The following is a 16,949-nucleotide window of genomic DNA, read 5'->3' as shown; positions in this document are numbered from 1 at the left end:
GGGACGGTGAAGTAAAGTCTGAGGTTCTGAACGGTGCCAGTCAGTCAACAGCCAGAACACACGGTGCAAGAGATGAACGCTTCTCACAGCCCATCGCTCACCCGAACAAACCTACCCGCTGACCGCCGTTGCTTCACACTGTGGTCATCATAATCTTGGGAAAGCAGAGATAGAAAAGAAGAAACGCAGAAACGACAAGCCCTTCCCTCTCGCGCGTTATTCGTCCACTCCCCCGCCCGAGTACCACATTCCACACACACACCATTGATACCATAACGCACCTGCACCAAATCACAGCGCTAATCTTCCCGTGAAGCTAGTGGCTTTCGGTGGCTTCTAGATCCTCGGCCGCTGTTTTTTTGGATCGAGACTGGTCTCAGTCGCTGAGACACCCCCGCCATCTGTAAGACTGACCATGGCATTGGCGGCTTCTACGAATGCACGCCGCTTGTCCTTGTGCATTGAGCATAGGAGCACGATGTGCTTATGCTCCGCACAGAGTACACCGTCCAGACACACTATGTCACCCAATCTATGATCTATCGACGAGCCTTTTTGAGCCACTCCGCCGAAAGTCAAGCCCAGGCTCTCTCCGAGACGCGCCCTAACCCAACCAGGTCTCCACCGGGTTTGAAGCCGTGCGTGCCCTGGAGCTGGGTTCGTGTCCTCTCCTTGAAACCTGCAACCTGGGATATCGCCTCAAGAGAGAGGGCCTGACGGCGATGACGGCGACATATCTGCGCCGTAGACGGAGGTTGTCACAACTCGCAGGGTGACCAGCGGGCACTGCCGGGCATAACTCGAACTCCTAATAACCTCAGTGGAGGGCTGAGCTTCTGTCGGCTCCTCGCCACGCTCCCCGCCGGTGATAGCCTCTCTTTCCTTAACGTGCTGGCCATCAATTGCGGCTTGCCTACTTCGGGCAAAACAACATACTCGAGAGTGAGCCTATCGAGCGTCACATCCAAGAGAGGTATAGAAAGGTCGTGTTGCTCCTGTCCTGTAGTCAGAAAGACGGCCCATCGCGCTTCCTAACTTGTGCACCCTGCAACGGGGGGGGGGGGGGGTCGCCTCGCCAATTGCCCACCCTCCATCGCAAGTCTCGCGCACGGCTTGTAGCGATTTCTGTTTGCAACGACGGTTGACTCAGCCAAGAGCACGGCAGGATGGAGGACGACGTGCACCGAGAAGCAAGTTAGCAACAACAACAACAACAACAACTACTACTACTACTACTACTACTACTACTACTACTACTACTACTACCACGGCTATTACCATAATAACGGTGCGGCATCTCAAGCCGTCATTTCGGCCATGGGCGGGGATGGGCAACATCAGCAGCGGTTTCAACGACGATCACTCCCTTATTTCCATGGGTTAACAGCTCCGCTCGAATCAGAGGGAAACTGGGAAACAGAACCCCCCTTTACATCCCAGGGTCTCCCGGCTTCACATCATGCTGTCGCCGCGTCGCAGGTCTCTGCCTTCACGGGGGATCCATACAGTGACAACGGAGAGCCGGGTGAAGGGGCCGGTGGTCAGAGATACGGCAGTTGTCCGGATCTGGGCTGCACATCTGGTATCATTTCCTGCCGGCGGCGATAACTGAGAAGGGTTCAGGTTGCATGTCGTTGCGATGCATCGCAGTCCACTGAGTATGACTGGCCAGGTTTCCAGCATGGCCGGTGGGGGTTGGTCGGCTGTTAGTGTCGTGCAAGGGGAGGTTTCCTTGGTTTCTTTTTTATTTTATAACCCCTCTTCTCCCATCCGAAAACGACTTTATTCGGACTTGTGGCCGATGCCAAGACGAGCAGAAAATGTAGCGACTCGCCAGGACAGACCATCCCTGGTTCCATTGAAATTCTAAAGTCTCCGTCTTTTCTACTTTACATGAAGAAAGACAGTTCTCAGACGCATTCGTCCTGTTTGTGTATGTTCCCGGATAAAAAGCATAAAACGTAGGTATTGCCTCACGTGTGACGACCTTGCCCGAGATTGAGGCCGAGAACAAAGATGCCACTCCCCTGCCGCCGTCCCTCTTGTCATGGCTAGGGTAAGACGGTTCATCGTTGGTCATAGGCGGGCGGGTAAACAAGTGAGACGAGACCATACCTCGAAAACTCAATCCTGTTTGCTTGCTTGGCCAAAACCACTGACCAGTGACAAGGGCCAAATCGCCCATTGGCATCACCCCGGTCGAGTGGTTAAGCTAATTTGGATGGACCCTTCAAAGCTTGTCATTGGCCGAGGCGTCTTGGGTCTGCTCCAGCCCCCCGGCCTTTACGCATCGCCACCAATCACACACGCCTCGGCCGTCTCATAAGCCTGCAACGCTCGTAAAGGCGAAATCGTGATTATGTGAGCATCGTAGATTTCATAAAAGGTTGTGCTATTCAACACGTTCCCCCTTTTGTTTTATTGAACCTCCCCACTGAAGGACTCCGTATGACCTGTCAAATGTCAACCTCTGCTGTCAACGCCACCGTAAAGGAAGAAAGAACGATTGCACCTCCTTCGAATCTATGGATGCTGTAGCTAAAGTCCATACGATTCGGCCCTGCCTTGGTATCGCCATGTCTGCTGTAAGACGCCACCATGCCTCGAACCTCGTGGGATCATCACATCTCTGCTATGGACCGCAGTAGCGGTGGGAGCCTCTTGTTCACACCGAGACCTATTCGCCCGCTTTAAGGCTCAAGACCGTCCGGTCTCATCCAAGCCTCCCCCCCTTCCCCGCCAGCGTGTAGGTCAATCTCATCTCGTCTCGTCTCGTCTCATCGGAACAAATATGCGCCCCCTCTCCCCTCCTGTCTCCCGTTCACCTGCCCTCTCATGACGTTTCAGCTTCAGCCTCGCGCGCTCTCGCCGACTTGTCCACGACCTGATAAAACTCTGGGGCGTACTCCACCAGCCAATTCTTGTCAATCTTGGTGACATCCCGAATGAAGATCTTTGTGCCCGTCTCCATGACCTCGTGAAAGATGACCCAGTCAGCCTTGCGGTTGAACATGAGCGAGCTCGGGTGCGCATGCAGCGTTGTCTCTCCCGACACGTTGCGGAACGTGCCGTCGGGCTGCATCCTCGCCGCATGGGCAAAGTAGCCGCTCGTAAGGCACCTCCGGATCTGTTCCGCCTTGACCATGTTGTTCTCCTGCTGTCGCTGTTGCGCCGCCGCCGCCGCCGAGCTGAGCGACTCGTCAACAGCGACGCCGAACCGTTCGAGATATCGCTTCAGCTGCGCTCGTATGCTGACAGCGCGCGTCATGGTCTTGAAGTTGAGGTTGTGCTCCCGGCAGAACTTGGCCTCCTTCCGGCCCTTGGTCACAAACGCGTGGTAGACGTTGAGGAGCGTCAAGTGGTCGCCCTCGTCGGCGGCGAACTTGCGCCGCGACGTCTCCATTTCCTTGCGCTCGCCGTCGTGGTGGAACCAGACGTTGTTCCCGCCAGCGCTCGTCATGGCCGCGATCGTGAGCACCTCGCTCAGGCACCCGAATGACGGCGCGCTCAGTAGCGTCTTGCCCATCATCGGCTCAACAGCCAGCTCCGCCATGCGGTAGCCCAGCGGCTTCGTCAGCTTGGCGTACTCGTCGAGCGCGCCCAGCGAGTAGAGCAGCTCCAGTGCCTTGGCCATGAGCTCCGAGGGCGGCGGACTGAGGAAGTTGAAGCGCAGCACGTTGTCGATGCCGAGGGCCTTGAGCTGCAGGATAAAGGGCGCCAGGTTAGAGCGCTGGATCTCGGGCACGTTGACCTCCGGCAGGCCAAGGTAGGCATCTTCGGTATAGAGCCGGAAGCACTTGCCCGGCCGTGTGCGTCCCGCTCGGCCGGCGCGCTGGGTCGCCGAGGCCTTGGAGATGGCTGTCGAGGTGAGGGAGTCGATACCCGTCTGCGGATTGTAGGCCCGCATCTTTGCGAAGCCGCAGTCGATCACGTAAACAATGCCGTCGATGGTGATGGAGGCCTCGGCGATGTTCGTCGCGAAGACGACCTTTCTTGTGCCCTCGGGAGGTTTGTCGAAGACGTACATTTGTTGCTCTGTCGTCAACCCCGCGTACAGGGGCAGTGCCTGTAGTGTTTGCTGGCCTTGCGTTTGCTGCGTGTCGAGGAGGCGGTCGGCGACGGCCTGGACTGCGTTGTCAATCTCCTCGCGACCTGTGAGGAAGACGAGGATGTCGCCCTCTGCTTCCTGCGCGTGGATGTCAAAGACGGTCGATATGGCCTTTTCGACGTAGTTTTCCGTGGGCGAGTCGAGGTAGAGTATGTCGACTGGGAATGTCCTGCCCTCTAGGCTGATGATTGCACCCTTTTCGTCGTCAGCGCCGGCTTTGGCGTCTCTGTCTTCCGGTGCTACTACCGGCTTCTTCTCCTCGTCCCCGGGGTTCGTTGTGAAGAACCTCAGAAACTCCTCGGCCTGCAGCGTCGCGCTGCTGATGATGATGCGCAGCTCGGGCCGCTTCTTTTGAATCTTCTTTAGTAGCCCCAGAAGGATGTCGGTGCCGATGGAACGCTCGTGGGCCTCGTCAACCATGATGACAGAGTAACGCGTTAAAAGGGGGTCGACGAGTGCCTCTCTAATGAGTAGACCGTCGGTCATAAACTTGATGCGCGTCTGGGCCGATGTGAGGTCCTCGAAGCGGATGGCGTAGCCGACCTCCTGGCCTATCTCACAGCCAACCTCCTCGGCGACGCGGAGGGCTACGGTTGTGGCTGCCACGCGCCGGGGCTGCGTGACACCAATGATCTTGCCGTCGGAGCACCATCCCGCCGCTTCGAGGAATTGCGGGATCTGCGTCGTCTTGCCAGAGCCTGTATGGCCCACGACAATGGTGACCTGCTTGGTCTCGATGAGATACAGCAGGGCGTCGCGGTGCTTCGCGATGGGGAGAAGGGCCGCTGGCTTGTGCAGGGCCGGAATGAAGGAAGCGTTCAGGTCGAAATCGGCCATGATGGTGGGTTTTGGCTGTTGCTGAATGTTGTTGATATATATCAGTCAAAAATATATAAACATTCAATTGGCAAGAGTTGACTTTGATTCGGTGCTGTGACAAAGGCTATGTAGACCTTATCAGACCTCATAGGGCAACAGCCTCTCTTTATATCATCTCAATACCGCAAGTTGCTCATGCCGTGATCAGTTCGGCCTCCAGATTGGCCTCACTGGCCTCACTATGTCGTTGGATGCGAAAGCTTGGGGTGGGAGTGAGCGAGGAGCTAAGAAGACGGCCGGAGACTGCTGTCACCAGCTGGCACACGGCGTCACCCACTCGTCGCGTTCTAGAGCCCTCCATCTGACGACACCTGTGGCAACAAGGATTGTGGCTTAGCTTTCAAGCTCAACTGGCGCCTGGAGGTCCCCCTCCCAAGTCCCCCGAGTCCCCCCAAAAGGAGGCGCGGCGTCATCAGCTTCGCAACCCACTTTCATATCATCTCGCCAGCTCTCCACCCCTCCGTCCGGGCGCGAATCCCAACGTCCTTGCCCGATCAATCTCGCGAAGCCAAGCAAATTACCCATCCTTGAGGAAAAAGGGACCCGAGACTCCTCCTTTTCCCGGCGATTTCAATTTTGCGACACGCCTCCCCAACAGCTCGACCGCCAAGGAAACACAAAGACGAAGACTGTAGTAGACATGTCTGCCCCAAACGAAACAGTGCGCTTGTCCCCGTCCCGAAACACCTTGAGTTCATGCCATGTTCCCTGCGACTGACACCTCATCTCTTTTGTGATTTTCCAGAACAAGACGAGCGCGCCTGAGTCACCTACCACTGTGCGCCCCTTGGATTTATCCGACGACGACGACGTTCAAGAAACGGGTGTGCTCAGCGGTGAGGCTCCCAACCAGAACTCCACCACCACCAACACCAACACTGCCGCCTCGTCCAACATGGCGTCGTCGACGACCGCCGCCGAAGCGGCCCCGCCGAAGCCCCCTAGGCCCTCCACCGAGACGCAGAAGACTGAGGATATCCTGAAAGAGGCGTTTCCCAGCATTGACATTTCCGTCATCAAGGCGGTCTTGAGAGCTAGCGGCGGCAAGATTGACCCGGCCTTCAATGCCCTTCTGGGTATGTCGCGTGACCACCGCGATGAGGGGTCTATACTAACCGGGTTTGCCAGAAATGACCGACCCTGATGCGGCCCAGAACGAGACGAGCGATGAGCAGCCGCCTCCGCAGCCCCCTCGCCCCCAGGGTGGCGCTCAGCTATCCCAGCTCGAGGCTGACGAGCTGTACGCGCGCCAGCTAGCGGAGCACTTTGACAACGTCGGCAGCTACGAGGCCAGGACCTCGAACCGAAGCCCCGGCGGCCGCGTGCGGCGCCAACAGACCGGCCTTGAGCCCCGACCGAACGCCGAGGACCGCGAGTCTAACTTCTTTGAGGACGAACTGCCGGTTATCCAGGAGAAACTCAGGAAGGGGTTCATCGAGACGCAGGGCAAGGTCAACAACTGGATCACGACGATGAAGAAGAGATTCGACGAGGAGTTCGCCGACGAGGACGAGAACAGCCAGCGGCCCGGCCAGGCCCAGGCCCAGGGCCAGTACGGTGCCCGGCGGCCCGGGGAGTCGAGTCGCCGAAGCGGAGACTACGAGAGATACGATGCCGATCCCCAGGTCCTCAGCGATGACTTTGCTGGTATGAAATTCGCCGCCGACGGAAGTAAGTTCGGCCCTCTAGCAATTCCCTCCTTGACCGGCATGGGCCACGTGCTGATGGGAGATGCAGCCCCGCTCCGTGACAACAACAGGCCGTTGTCCAACCCGGACCTCTACAAGCCCCCTCCACCCTCAAAGTCGCCCAAACCCCACGACGGCCGCAAGGTTGCATTCCGGGAAGGTGCCGAGGAGATTGATGTGTATGGCTCGTCGCCCCGGCGTTCCGCTGAAGATGTGTCCGGATCTAAGGCCAAGTCTAGCAAGTGGCAGCCCCTATCGACGGTCGATCCGAACCCCATCAGCGACAACGACCCTTTCAGCCTGGGCGACAGCGAGGACGAGCGGGAAGCCAAGGAGAAGGCGGCTTCGAGCAAGGATGCCAAGGACGCCAACTCGGAAGACAGCGAGAGGCTGAAGAAGGCCGCTGCTGAGGCCATGGCGGACAGTCTGGTCGAGTCAAAGGGCAGCGAGTCGGCGGGTGCGGGTGCCAAGAAGAATTGAGCGACCTCGTCGTGACTGGGAGGGAAATGGTGGCCTTGCGTTCGTTCCTACGATACTTTCATTTCAGATACCAAAATCCTCCAGGCTCGAGCCACGACGCAAGAAACGAGCCTGGCAGGCTGGGGGGTCTCCGGGAGGGCATGGGGAAGCCCTGTGATTTCGGGATCCCCCCCTTTCATTTCATAGGAAGCGTAGTCGGGACATGCAATTGATTGGTCTTTTCCGCTACGTTCGTCGTCTTTGCTCGCCAGGCCCACCCAGTCGCCAACGTGGCTTTGGGCGGCGGTGTGTGGTTGGAATGAGTGATGATGGTGATGTGGGACAGGTAGGTAAGTAAATGAATCCCTCACGTAGAGACCGCAGAGGCCGGCAGGTCGCCTCCGACTTGAATGCTAATTGCGACGGTCCGCAGACACGATCCCTGAGCTAGGCAGGGGGGGCGCTGGCTCCGAATCGCGATGCGGCCAGACGCGGATGTGAACGGGGTCTCGCTCGGCCTTTGGCCTGGTGTATTACTCTTGGATCAAGCTGAGCAAGACGCAGAGTAGATAGGTAGCATGCAGATGCTACCCCCCGCCCTGCAGCCGTACCATTCCCCGAACAGCCGCATAGTGTTTCACGAACTCCATCGTGACGGGATTCACGGAGGGCTTGTCGCCAACTCACCTCGGCTCGACAGACCCTGCGGACCACCACATACGGTCCGATCGACACGAGAAGCTCGCTCTCGCACGAGCGTAGAATAGTCTCCCACAGCGACAGATCTTTACGATGTCCCAATGCGGTGGCCTTCTACGTACAGTATATGCTCCGTTCAGAACCCCCACGGCGGGCCCTCCTGTTGATTGGCTGCTATTTCCGAGCAGACGGGGACTCCCCTCATTGGCAAGTGTCAATGAAGTAGACAGTAGTAGGAACATAAAACGAGCTGGTACGGTAAGCGAGGAGTGCAGCGAGAATAGCGGGTTGTTGTTCTCCATCAGCCGCCCTTCGGATCGACCATCGCCCAACGTCTTCTGCAGCGAAAGAGCGAGATGGGGATTTGGGGGGGCCGAGCCGGACGTGGTCACCCTCATAGGTTGCGACTGCCCCGCACCGGACGAGCGTGGTTAGATGTGGAGAGCCCTTTTTCCTCTTGTCTCTTCTGCCCGCAGCCAACCTCTCCGGAAGGTTCCGTCTTGCTGCAGGATGCTGGAGCTGGACCAGCTGTTTCTGCAAGTCCAGGCATGGAAAGAAGCTTGCAAGATGGCTAGAGGGTCTTTCCGGGTCGGTCGTTTTTCGAGTGGATGGACGGACTGTGGGTTGGTTAAGACAAAGTAGCTGGAACGTTTCCAGTGAAGAGAATCGGTGGCCACTACATGGGAGCGGCCTTTTCCCCAGCGTAGTAGTTCTCCATCGAGATGTCTCAGTAAACTCAAGAGTATGCCGTGCCCTCAAGAAACGGGGACTATATGCTGCCAAAAGAAATCTCAAAAAAACATACAACACCAGGTATTCGCTGGTCGTCACCGACCCAACTACTAATCCGGCCCTCATTGGCTTATCTAAGGGAGAGCGGACGGGATCCCGAATTTTCCAATGGGTATGGTCGTATGTGTCAGTCTGAACGCAACAAGTGGAATATCAAGGCAACGCAACATGCGTTCCAGACCTCACCGGGGCCAAATCACTCCAAGTTGCAGATGGAGGGAAAAGGGGGGGAAGAGGGTGGTAAAGAACAAGAATAAGAAAACGACGAAGAAGTAGAAGTAGAAGTTGATGATGATGATGAAAACGAGGGGGGCCGGGTGGAGGATCTTTGTACTTCTCCGCGGGTGTCTGTTCGACCTGCATTCTACTCGATTAATAGAATAGGCCTGATCCCCCGTTTCTGGTGATCTTCAGAAGGGGCACAACCTGTGAGAAATAGACCAATCAGGAGGGCGAGCAGTGACGGGGTACGAAAGGGACAATTCAGTAGCAGATGAGTGGACAGATAATCTTCAGATTGTTTCTCGCGTGGCTTGCAGGCTAGGTATGTCGGTGCCAAGTGAGAAGTCCATGGGCAGCGATGCGAATAGGGAAAAGCAATGCCGAGAATCTGGGGGGTTTTCCTCTTCGTTTTTCGTTCTGGTGGCTCAGGTCGTCACACAACACACACATTATGCTGTCGCTCATTTCAGCCTCGTACTTGGCATGTCGAGGAAAAACGTGGTTCGTATGCGAGCCGTCATTGGCTGGCTGTCTGAAGACTTGGCTTTTAGGGGAAGCGAATCGAGCGCATTTGTGGCTCCATTGGGAGGGGTTTCCACGGGTATTCCTTGAGTCCAACGTAGTGTACATGTGCCCGGCCGCTGTCAGAAGGGGTACATGCGGTCTACATACTGCTACAGTGGTGTGCAAGGTACATGCAGAGATGCCCTGTCGTGTTCATGTCTGCAGTCATCCAGGAAGACAGAGAGAAATCAAACAACAGTGATTAAAGCTAATCATAAAAGGTCAAGACTCGGTCTCGGTGCTTTGCCGGGTGAAGAGATTTTGGGCGCGCAAACTGGGTCCCACGGAGAAACGGCGTGCATACGACACACACGTGGTCAACATCTTTGGTGTTATAGACTCTTAGATGCAATGCGGTTGCGTTGTCAAACAGGCGACGAGACGGCGGAAAGCGGGTATATTGGACGGGCCAAGTGTCCCGATTCTTCATGACTTCGCGGGGGGGTGGGTGTTCCAACGCCTCGCTGTGATGTTGACCCGGACGCCTTCGTATGTTCAAGGGCAGAAGTGATGCAGCATCAAGGTAGCTTGGGCAACTTTCCAAATATGTACGGCATGACATACCTACTTACCCAGGTAGGTAGGTACAGTCTACGGAGTACCTATCTGTACAGGCAGGCTACAGTTAGTACCCCGCACCAGCCCAGCTTCGCAGTTTCGGCCTTGACGGGCGGTTTACAGGGGAGGAGGAAGGGGGGCTGATCGGTGCACCGTACGGGCAAGAGGCCAGAGGCGTGGGCCAAGAGCCGGCAGACGGATCCGTAATTGGCCCATCACTGGCCGACACGGGGTCCTCCCATTGGACAGACCGACACAGTGGTTGGCCAAGCCACCCCGGCCGCCGCCCATTTGCATTTCACGACTCCCATCCAGCGTTTGCATGCCCGCGCAGGCCCGTTCAAAGGTTGTCACTCAGTCGCAGTCTCAGTCTCAGTCCCGATTCCCATCTCATCCCACACAACTCTTACTCACACCCGACCCGAGCCTCACATCCGGACCGCTGCCGTTGTTCTCACTTGCTGCCGTGTCACGGAACTCGACACAAGGTATCTAGTCAAGACGGAGCCTTCTTTACTCTTTGCCCAGCGTCGACTTGGCTTTATTCAACTTCATCTCCCCGGTCTCTCCTCCACACACTCCAAACAACGACGCATCCTCCAACTGCATCGTCATCGGTATCAACTCTCGGTCCACGGTCGACCGTCCAAGCTCAGCGGATTCAAGCGACGCTGATCATCGTCTGAACCTTCCTTTCTGTACGGTAAGCATGACCGTTTCTCTACGTGTAGCACCCTTCGTGATCTACTCCGATTCGTTGCAGTCCGCTAGTTTCTCGGTGTCTGCCGTGCTTTCCCTCGCGTTGCGTCAGTCTCTTGTCTTGGCTCTCAGCTTCAGTCCCGACCATGCACGGTACCTGTCATCTACCACCTCCTTCAACACCCCTCCTCACTTATCTGCTTTTCTCCTAGGCAAGGGAGGGAGGTGGTGGTCAGGACCAACACCCCCGGACAATACCGAGCCCAGGTTCCCGACTTCGTCTCGTCCACTTTGCTTGAAACTCCCCATCCGAGCCCAGCCGGATCTGGTTCTGGTTCGAGACCACATAATGCCCTGCTTGCTCGTTGGAGACAACTCCGGATAGAACAACAGACCAGCATCGCTCAAAATCAACTGGCGCTGACATGGTGTATTGTCATCCACTGCGAGCGGGTATGCGCGTCCATTCACCGTCCCCGTTGCCCCCACGCAGTCTCTACTTTCGATTCCTCCTAACCTGCGTACCACACCGGTTCCAAGCATTCAACCCGGCCATGCCCATGCCACGAGAGCCAAGTGCGCTACGACCCCTCCTCTCGATCACCAGATCCTGGTTGGCACCGAGGCATGTCCGGGATAGCTTCAGCCTACCCCCCACCTGTAACCCATTCCGCACGCTCTACGGATACACCAGAACCCATATGGATCCCACTTCAATGTTCAGGGGTCCCTCTCTTCCCGCGCCTGTTCCGAGTCCAGAGCCCCAACTACTTGATGGTTGTGTCGGCCAAGCGGCCAGCTTGCTACAGAACGGGCACCTCCCGAGGCTTGCCCAGCTTCCTGTTTCTTCTCGGACCAACCGTTTCCTGACTCGATCAATAGCTTCGAGTATTCGACTCTCTCCTCGAGCTGGAGCTACTACACTTTACTTTCCACCCTCTCTAAGCTCGATTCCCCCTGCAGGCCTCATCCACCGGATTACTTCTGCTGAAAAGGCTCACCGAAGGCCTCGGCTCCTCGAGTTTGATCACTTCCCGAGCAGCTGACGCCACCCAGGAGCCCCCCCACGTGCGGCCATTCTTCATCATCCTATAGTTGTCTCAAGGCACTGCTGCTGCTGCCAGTCGACGTCACTCAGTGCATCCTTGTGCGAGTCACTCACTTCTCTTGCCTGCCGCCGACGCATTCTCAAGCCGAAAGGCCTCAACGCCGTCGTACCGCTCTCGCCTCCTTCTGCAGACTCCCACTTGGACAGCTCGCCAGCACCAAAGAAATACCGCCGTTTTTTTCAAGTGCTCTGTTGCCTTTGGACGACGTGATTCCACGGGCGTCCGCCCACCATGTCAGTATACCGGGCCACTTGTTTCGCCCCCCTATGAATGCCCACGGTGAACGTGCGCTAACAGTTCAGTAGGAAGTTCGGCAAGCAGATCCAGAAGCGTCAGCTTGAGGTCCCTGAGTATGCCGCGAGTTTCGTCAACTACAAGGCGCTCAAAAAGGTATGTTTATTGTCCCTAGCTCACACAACTCACCATCTCTATGCCCCATGCTGCCCCCGCCCCCCTCGCTCTGTCGTTTCTCTTCCGCAGTGGTAGCGGGTTCGGTGAAGAAACCACAAAGAGACAAAGGCACCCTGCGAGAGTTTAGTCACCTCGGTACCCGGCGCTATCCCCTCCCCCCAGGGGTAAGGGAATGGAGCAAGCCCCCATGACATGAACCAAACATACGCGACGTTGCCACTGACACCCGCTGTTAGCTCATCAAGAAACTGTCGGCTACTCCCACGCTGAGCGCACAAAATGACACTCTCCGCTCCGCAATATCTATAGATTCCCAGGCTGCTCTCCAGGCCAACAAGGCTACGTTCTTCTTCCAGCTGGTAAGTATCCCACCATGGGTCAGTGCGATGAACTTCCCACCGTACTTACTGACCGTCGAACAGGAACGAGAGCTCGAAAAAGTCAACGCCTTTTACCTTCAAAAGGAGGCCGAGGTATGTAATTATCTGTAGCTGAACGCAATGACTCGCCTGTTACTAAGCGTGACCCCCCGCTCTGCAGCTCAAAGTCCGGTTGAAGACCCTTCTCGACAAGAAGAAGGTTCTGCAGTCTCGCAATGGGGTTTCAAGGCGGTCAGCCAAGTTCACAACCCTCGAGGAGGGCTTCCAACAGTTCGCTGGCGACCTGAACAAGCTGCAGCAGTTTGTTGAGATCAACGGAACGGCCTTTTCCAAGATCCTCAAAAAGTGGGACAAGACATCAAAGTCGAAAACAAAGGAACTCTACCTGTCAAGAGCAGTTGAGGTCCAGCCCTTCTTCAACGCTACCGTCATCAGCGAACTCTCCGACCAAGCAACGACTAGTTTGCAAGATCTAGGGGCTTGGGCTGAAGGAGACAATGTTAGCTTCGAGCCTCGCAGTGACCACATCGTGAGCAGCCAGCACCTGCTCGGGACCGACGAGGGCGATGCGGATACTCTCCTGCTCGACACGGTCATCTCGGGGAACCTGGAGGCGCTGAGGGACCTGCTGATCCGCATGAGGACCGCCGCCAGCTCATCCTCGGGCTCGGGCTCCGACGTTTCGTTGATGGAGAGGATAACCCGGACGTTCCTCGCAGCAATCCACGAGGCGCCCAAAGAGACTCTGCAGGTCCTACTCGATACTGGTCTGGTTGACATTCAGTCGGAGGACGACATCAACGAGCGTAACTGCCTGCACCAGGCCGCCATCTACGGAAACACCTTTGTTCTCGAGTACGGCCTCGCCAAGGGCGTGGCTGTCGACCGCACCGATGTCTATGGCAGAGTCCCACTGCACTACGCCAGCATGCATGGACGCCTGGACATGCTCGATGCCCTTACCAGCGGTAAAGATCAGGTTGCTCGTTGGAACTCTGAACGGACTGCTAACGTGTTGTGAGCAGCGAACCCTCAAACGATGGATCTGATCGACCACGACAACTTCACACCACTAGTACACTCGATAATACACGGTCACCTGCAGTGCGTTGAGCGGTTACTGGCAAAGTCCGCTCGTATTGACCCGGTGTCGGACGCAGACCATGTGCCGCTGAATCTTGCGTGCGAGCACGGGTCGCTGGCAATCGTCGAGATGCTGCTACAGCATGGCGCACAGATCGTTCCTGACGCCGAGGGGCTCTACCCTCAGCACCTTGTGGCTCGGTCCGGCCAGATGCCAGAGCTCCTGTTGCTGCTTAAGAACTTTGGCGCAGATCTCGACCAGATCGACAAGTTGTACGGATGGACGCCCCTGGTCCACGCCGCGAGCGAAGGCAACGTCCCTTGCCTCCAGGCCCTGCTGGATGTCGGAGCGGACCCGAACATAGTTGACGAGAAGGACCTCCCGGCGATGTACTACGCAGCGTGGGAGGGCCACCTGGAGTGCATGCAACTACTAGCTCCTTTCAACGCGAGGACCAAAGCAAGCCCCATGATTCTGCAGCCCGGACTGGGGCCGATGATGGCCAGCAGTGGACCCGACCCGATGGCTCTCGATCCGGACGCCATCCCCGAGCTCGAGCTGCCGCCGCCCATAATACCGCTGCGCCGCTACGGGCACAATTTCCTCGACACCAAGACTGTCATCCAGATCAGCTTCGAGGAGAACGGAGACCAGCCCCTAGTGTTCTTCCACGACGGAAAGTACCCGGCTGCCCGCCTCACGATCTCGTCCAAGGTTTCCGACCTCATCCCGAAGAACATCATGCTGCCTTTCCAAGAAGACACCCGTATTGTTTCGTTCCAGATCGACAATCTCGAATCTTTCACCCTGGACTTTGACGTTTTCCCGACCTACGGCGCAAAGATCATCGCCAAAACGGTGGCCCTGCCCAACACGTTCAAGGCGCTGCTCAGCAGCTCCGGCAAATGCTGTCTACCCCTGTTCGACCCGAGGTTACGCGCAATCGGCCAGATAAGCTTCCACACGCAGGTCATCAAGCCCTTCAACGGCAAGCCGCTCGAGATCACGGACTTTGAGACGTATTGGAAGGCCACGAGCCAGTTCGACCGCAGCCCCAGCACGTTCGTGACGGGGTCAAGTCTGTCTGGCGACTTTGTCCGCCTCTTCGTCCAGCACACCAGCGATGGCGTGCCCGTGCTGTGGCCGAGGTGGACGATACCGTGCGGGGGTATCGACCTGCCCATTTCCCGGCTGACGATGGAGCAGTTCAACACCATCACGTGCAAGAGCCCGAGTCGCGCCGAGCTGTCGTCGTTGCGTTCGAGACCCCTGGATGACATCGCCGACGTCCATCGCGTCTTGGCGACGGCGGGCATTCCCCTCGACGAGGCGTTGGCGCTGCTGCCGCACGGCATGCACGTCAACATCCAGATTCTCTACCCGTCGCTGGAAGAGGAACGCGCCATCGGCCTCGGCCCGTCACTGGACCTCAACACCTTTGTCGACTCCCTTCTGACCATTGTCTTTGACCACGCCCGCGCGCAGAGGGCGCAGTCCCTCGAGTCGGTCCGCTCCGTCGTCTTCAGCTCGTACAACCCGAGCATGTGCACGGCGATCAACTGGAAGCAGCCCAACTTCCCCGTCTTCCTCTGCAACGACCTCGGCCGGGAGGATGTCATGGCGCCCCCGGACGTGATCCAGAGCCACGGCCGTAGGTCTGCCTCGATCAAGGAGGTGGTCAGGATTGCGCAGGGCAACAATTTTATGGGATTAATCTGCTGTTCACGCCTACTCGTAAGTCTTTTTATTCTTTTCCCCTCTCGCCTCTCGTTGTGTGTGCTGTGCTGACCGCATCATCACAGGACATGGTCCCCGCCCTGGTGGACGCAATCAAGTCAAACGGCCTCGCCCTTGTCACGGACAAGTCGCTGGAGCCTTCGTCGACGAATTCTCTGACAGATCCGTTTCCGCGGTTGCCCAAGGGGGTGGACGGCGTTCTAAAAAGTCACGGTGTTTTGCGCTTCAATGAATCCATAGACGTGTAGATGGTTATAATTACGTGCCGCCTGTAGTAGATAGACTTGCGCACTCTCCCGAATTACATTTCGTAGCCCCCTTCCAACCACAAGAGATACCATTTAGTCCAATATCTACGCTTTCAACTGATAGTAACGTTATCATTCCGGCATAAGTCGTGTAAGTAGGCCGCCCCAACTAGCGTTTTCGTCCCCTTGCTATACATGGCGTTTTCGTTACGGATCAACAGTCGCGGTGGTCGATTCACGCGCCCTTGAAGTCGTATCTGAGTGCGGCCAGCTCCTTTTCCGGGTCCACGCTGCCCATGACCACCTTCGCGATGAGAATCACGACGTACACGATGGCCGGTAGGTTCCCCAGCCCGACGTGGCCAAGCGTGTGTCTCTCGCCGGACCGCGTTACGAGACCCGTCAGCACGAGCACGACGCAGAGCCCGAAGTTAAGGTAGGGCAGGTACGTCTCGAGCGGGGACTTGTGGTCCTCGACGAACGAGAAGGAGCTCCTCCTAGGTCTTGTCCGCATCGGTGCCCGTATCGGCTGGTACGACGATGACGACGACGACGACGACGCGGCCGAGACGGACGAGGTCGACGAGGCGATCGAGGAGGAGGGGCTGGCGCGCGGCGTCTTGGGGCGAAACCAAACGTCGAGCAAGGTGATGCCAGTGATGCCAGGGGGCTGGGTGCGCAGGAGGTAGGCGGTCGAGAGGAGTGATGTGATGGAGAGTAGGGAGGTCAAAGGAGCGGACAGGCGGAGGATGGAAACGATGTAAGGGACTGTCGCGAGGAGGGGTAGGGCGAGGAGGAGGGTGTTGAACTGGGCGTTTCGGGCGGCGTTTTCGTCTGCGAGGCGTTGGATGAGGATTTCCTGTTCTGTTGAAGGTGTGAGCGGTTGGTCCGGCAAAGAGAGGTCGGCACAGCTGGGGACTAAGGGTTACCTTCTTCGTCCATGGCTTCGGGCTGAGAGTCTGCAGAGTCGTCGTCCGTGGGGTAGTGGAATGTGCGCCGCAGACGGGCGGCCGCGCCTCTGGGTTCTGCCATCTGGGCGTTGGGGTTCCTGTCGTCGTGATACGGTATTCGAGATCGCCGGAGGTTGAGAGAAGAGATCCGGATCGAATCGCAAAGATCGCGATTCTTTTTATCGTGGGGAATGCGGATGGCTGCGTTGAAGTCGGATTTTATACGTGGCTGGCTAGGCACGTACCTTAGGTAGGTAATTACCTATATTCAATAGAAGTTCGAAGAGGAGGGGGGGGGGGCGTGACCGTGATAGCTCAGCCTTATGACGCGCGTGCCAGCTGGCCATGTGGAACAGGGATAT

At 57.1% G+C, this 16,949-nt stretch overlaps 4 protein-coding genes across 4 annotated transcripts; 2 read left to right on the top strand and 2 right to left on the bottom strand.

Annotated features, from left to right (window-relative positions):
* Positions 1 to 2,833: 2,833 nt before the first annotated feature.
* Positions 2,834 to 4,945, bottom strand: CH63R_12779 (Helicase associated domain-containing protein; the record flags this gene model as incomplete). Its single annotated transcript, XM_018307753.1, has 1 exon — positions 2,834 to 4,945. The coding sequence occupies one exon, from the start codon at positions 4,943 to 4,945 to the stop codon at positions 2,834 to 2,836; it is 2,112 nt and encodes a 703-aa protein (XP_018152170.1).
* Positions 4,946 to 5,627: 682 nt separating this feature from the next.
* On the top strand, positions 5,628 to 7,155 carry CH63R_12778 (CUE domain-containing protein; the record flags this gene model as incomplete). Its single annotated transcript, XM_018307752.1, has 3 exons — positions 5,628 to 5,648; positions 5,733 to 6,063; positions 6,116 to 7,155. 3 exons carry the CDS (start codon positions 5,628 to 5,630, stop codon positions 7,153 to 7,155), a joined length of 1,392 nt encoding a protein of 463 aa, XP_018152169.1.
* A 6,452-nt stretch (positions 7,156 to 13,607) lies between these two features.
* Positions 13,608 to 15,637, top strand: CH63R_12777 (Ankyrin repeat protein nuc-2; the record flags this gene model as incomplete). The annotated part of the gene is made up of 2 exons (XM_018307751.1): positions 13,608 to 15,386; positions 15,455 to 15,637. 2 exons carry the CDS (start codon positions 13,608 to 13,610, stop codon positions 15,635 to 15,637), a joined length of 1,962 nt encoding a protein of 653 aa, XP_018152168.1.
* A 235-nt stretch (positions 15,638 to 15,872) lies between these two features.
* CH63R_12776 (uncharacterized protein) lies at positions 15,873 to 16,669 on the bottom strand (the record flags this gene model as incomplete). Its single annotated transcript, XM_018307750.1, has 2 exons — positions 15,873 to 16,501; positions 16,567 to 16,669. 2 exons carry the CDS (start codon positions 16,667 to 16,669, stop codon positions 15,873 to 15,875), a joined length of 732 nt encoding a protein of 243 aa, XP_018152167.1.
* Positions 16,670 to 16,949: the final 280 nt, after the last annotated feature.

This window comes from Colletotrichum higginsianum, chromosome 9 (genome assembly GCF_001672515.1).
Source record: "Colletotrichum higginsianum IMI 349063 chromosome 9, whole genome shotgun sequence".
Classification (NCBI taxonomy): domain Eukaryota; kingdom Fungi; phylum Ascomycota; class Sordariomycetes; order Glomerellales; family Glomerellaceae; genus Colletotrichum; species Colletotrichum higginsianum.
Note: the sequence above shows the minus strand (reverse complement) of the source record. Positions and strands in the feature narration are given on the sequence as shown.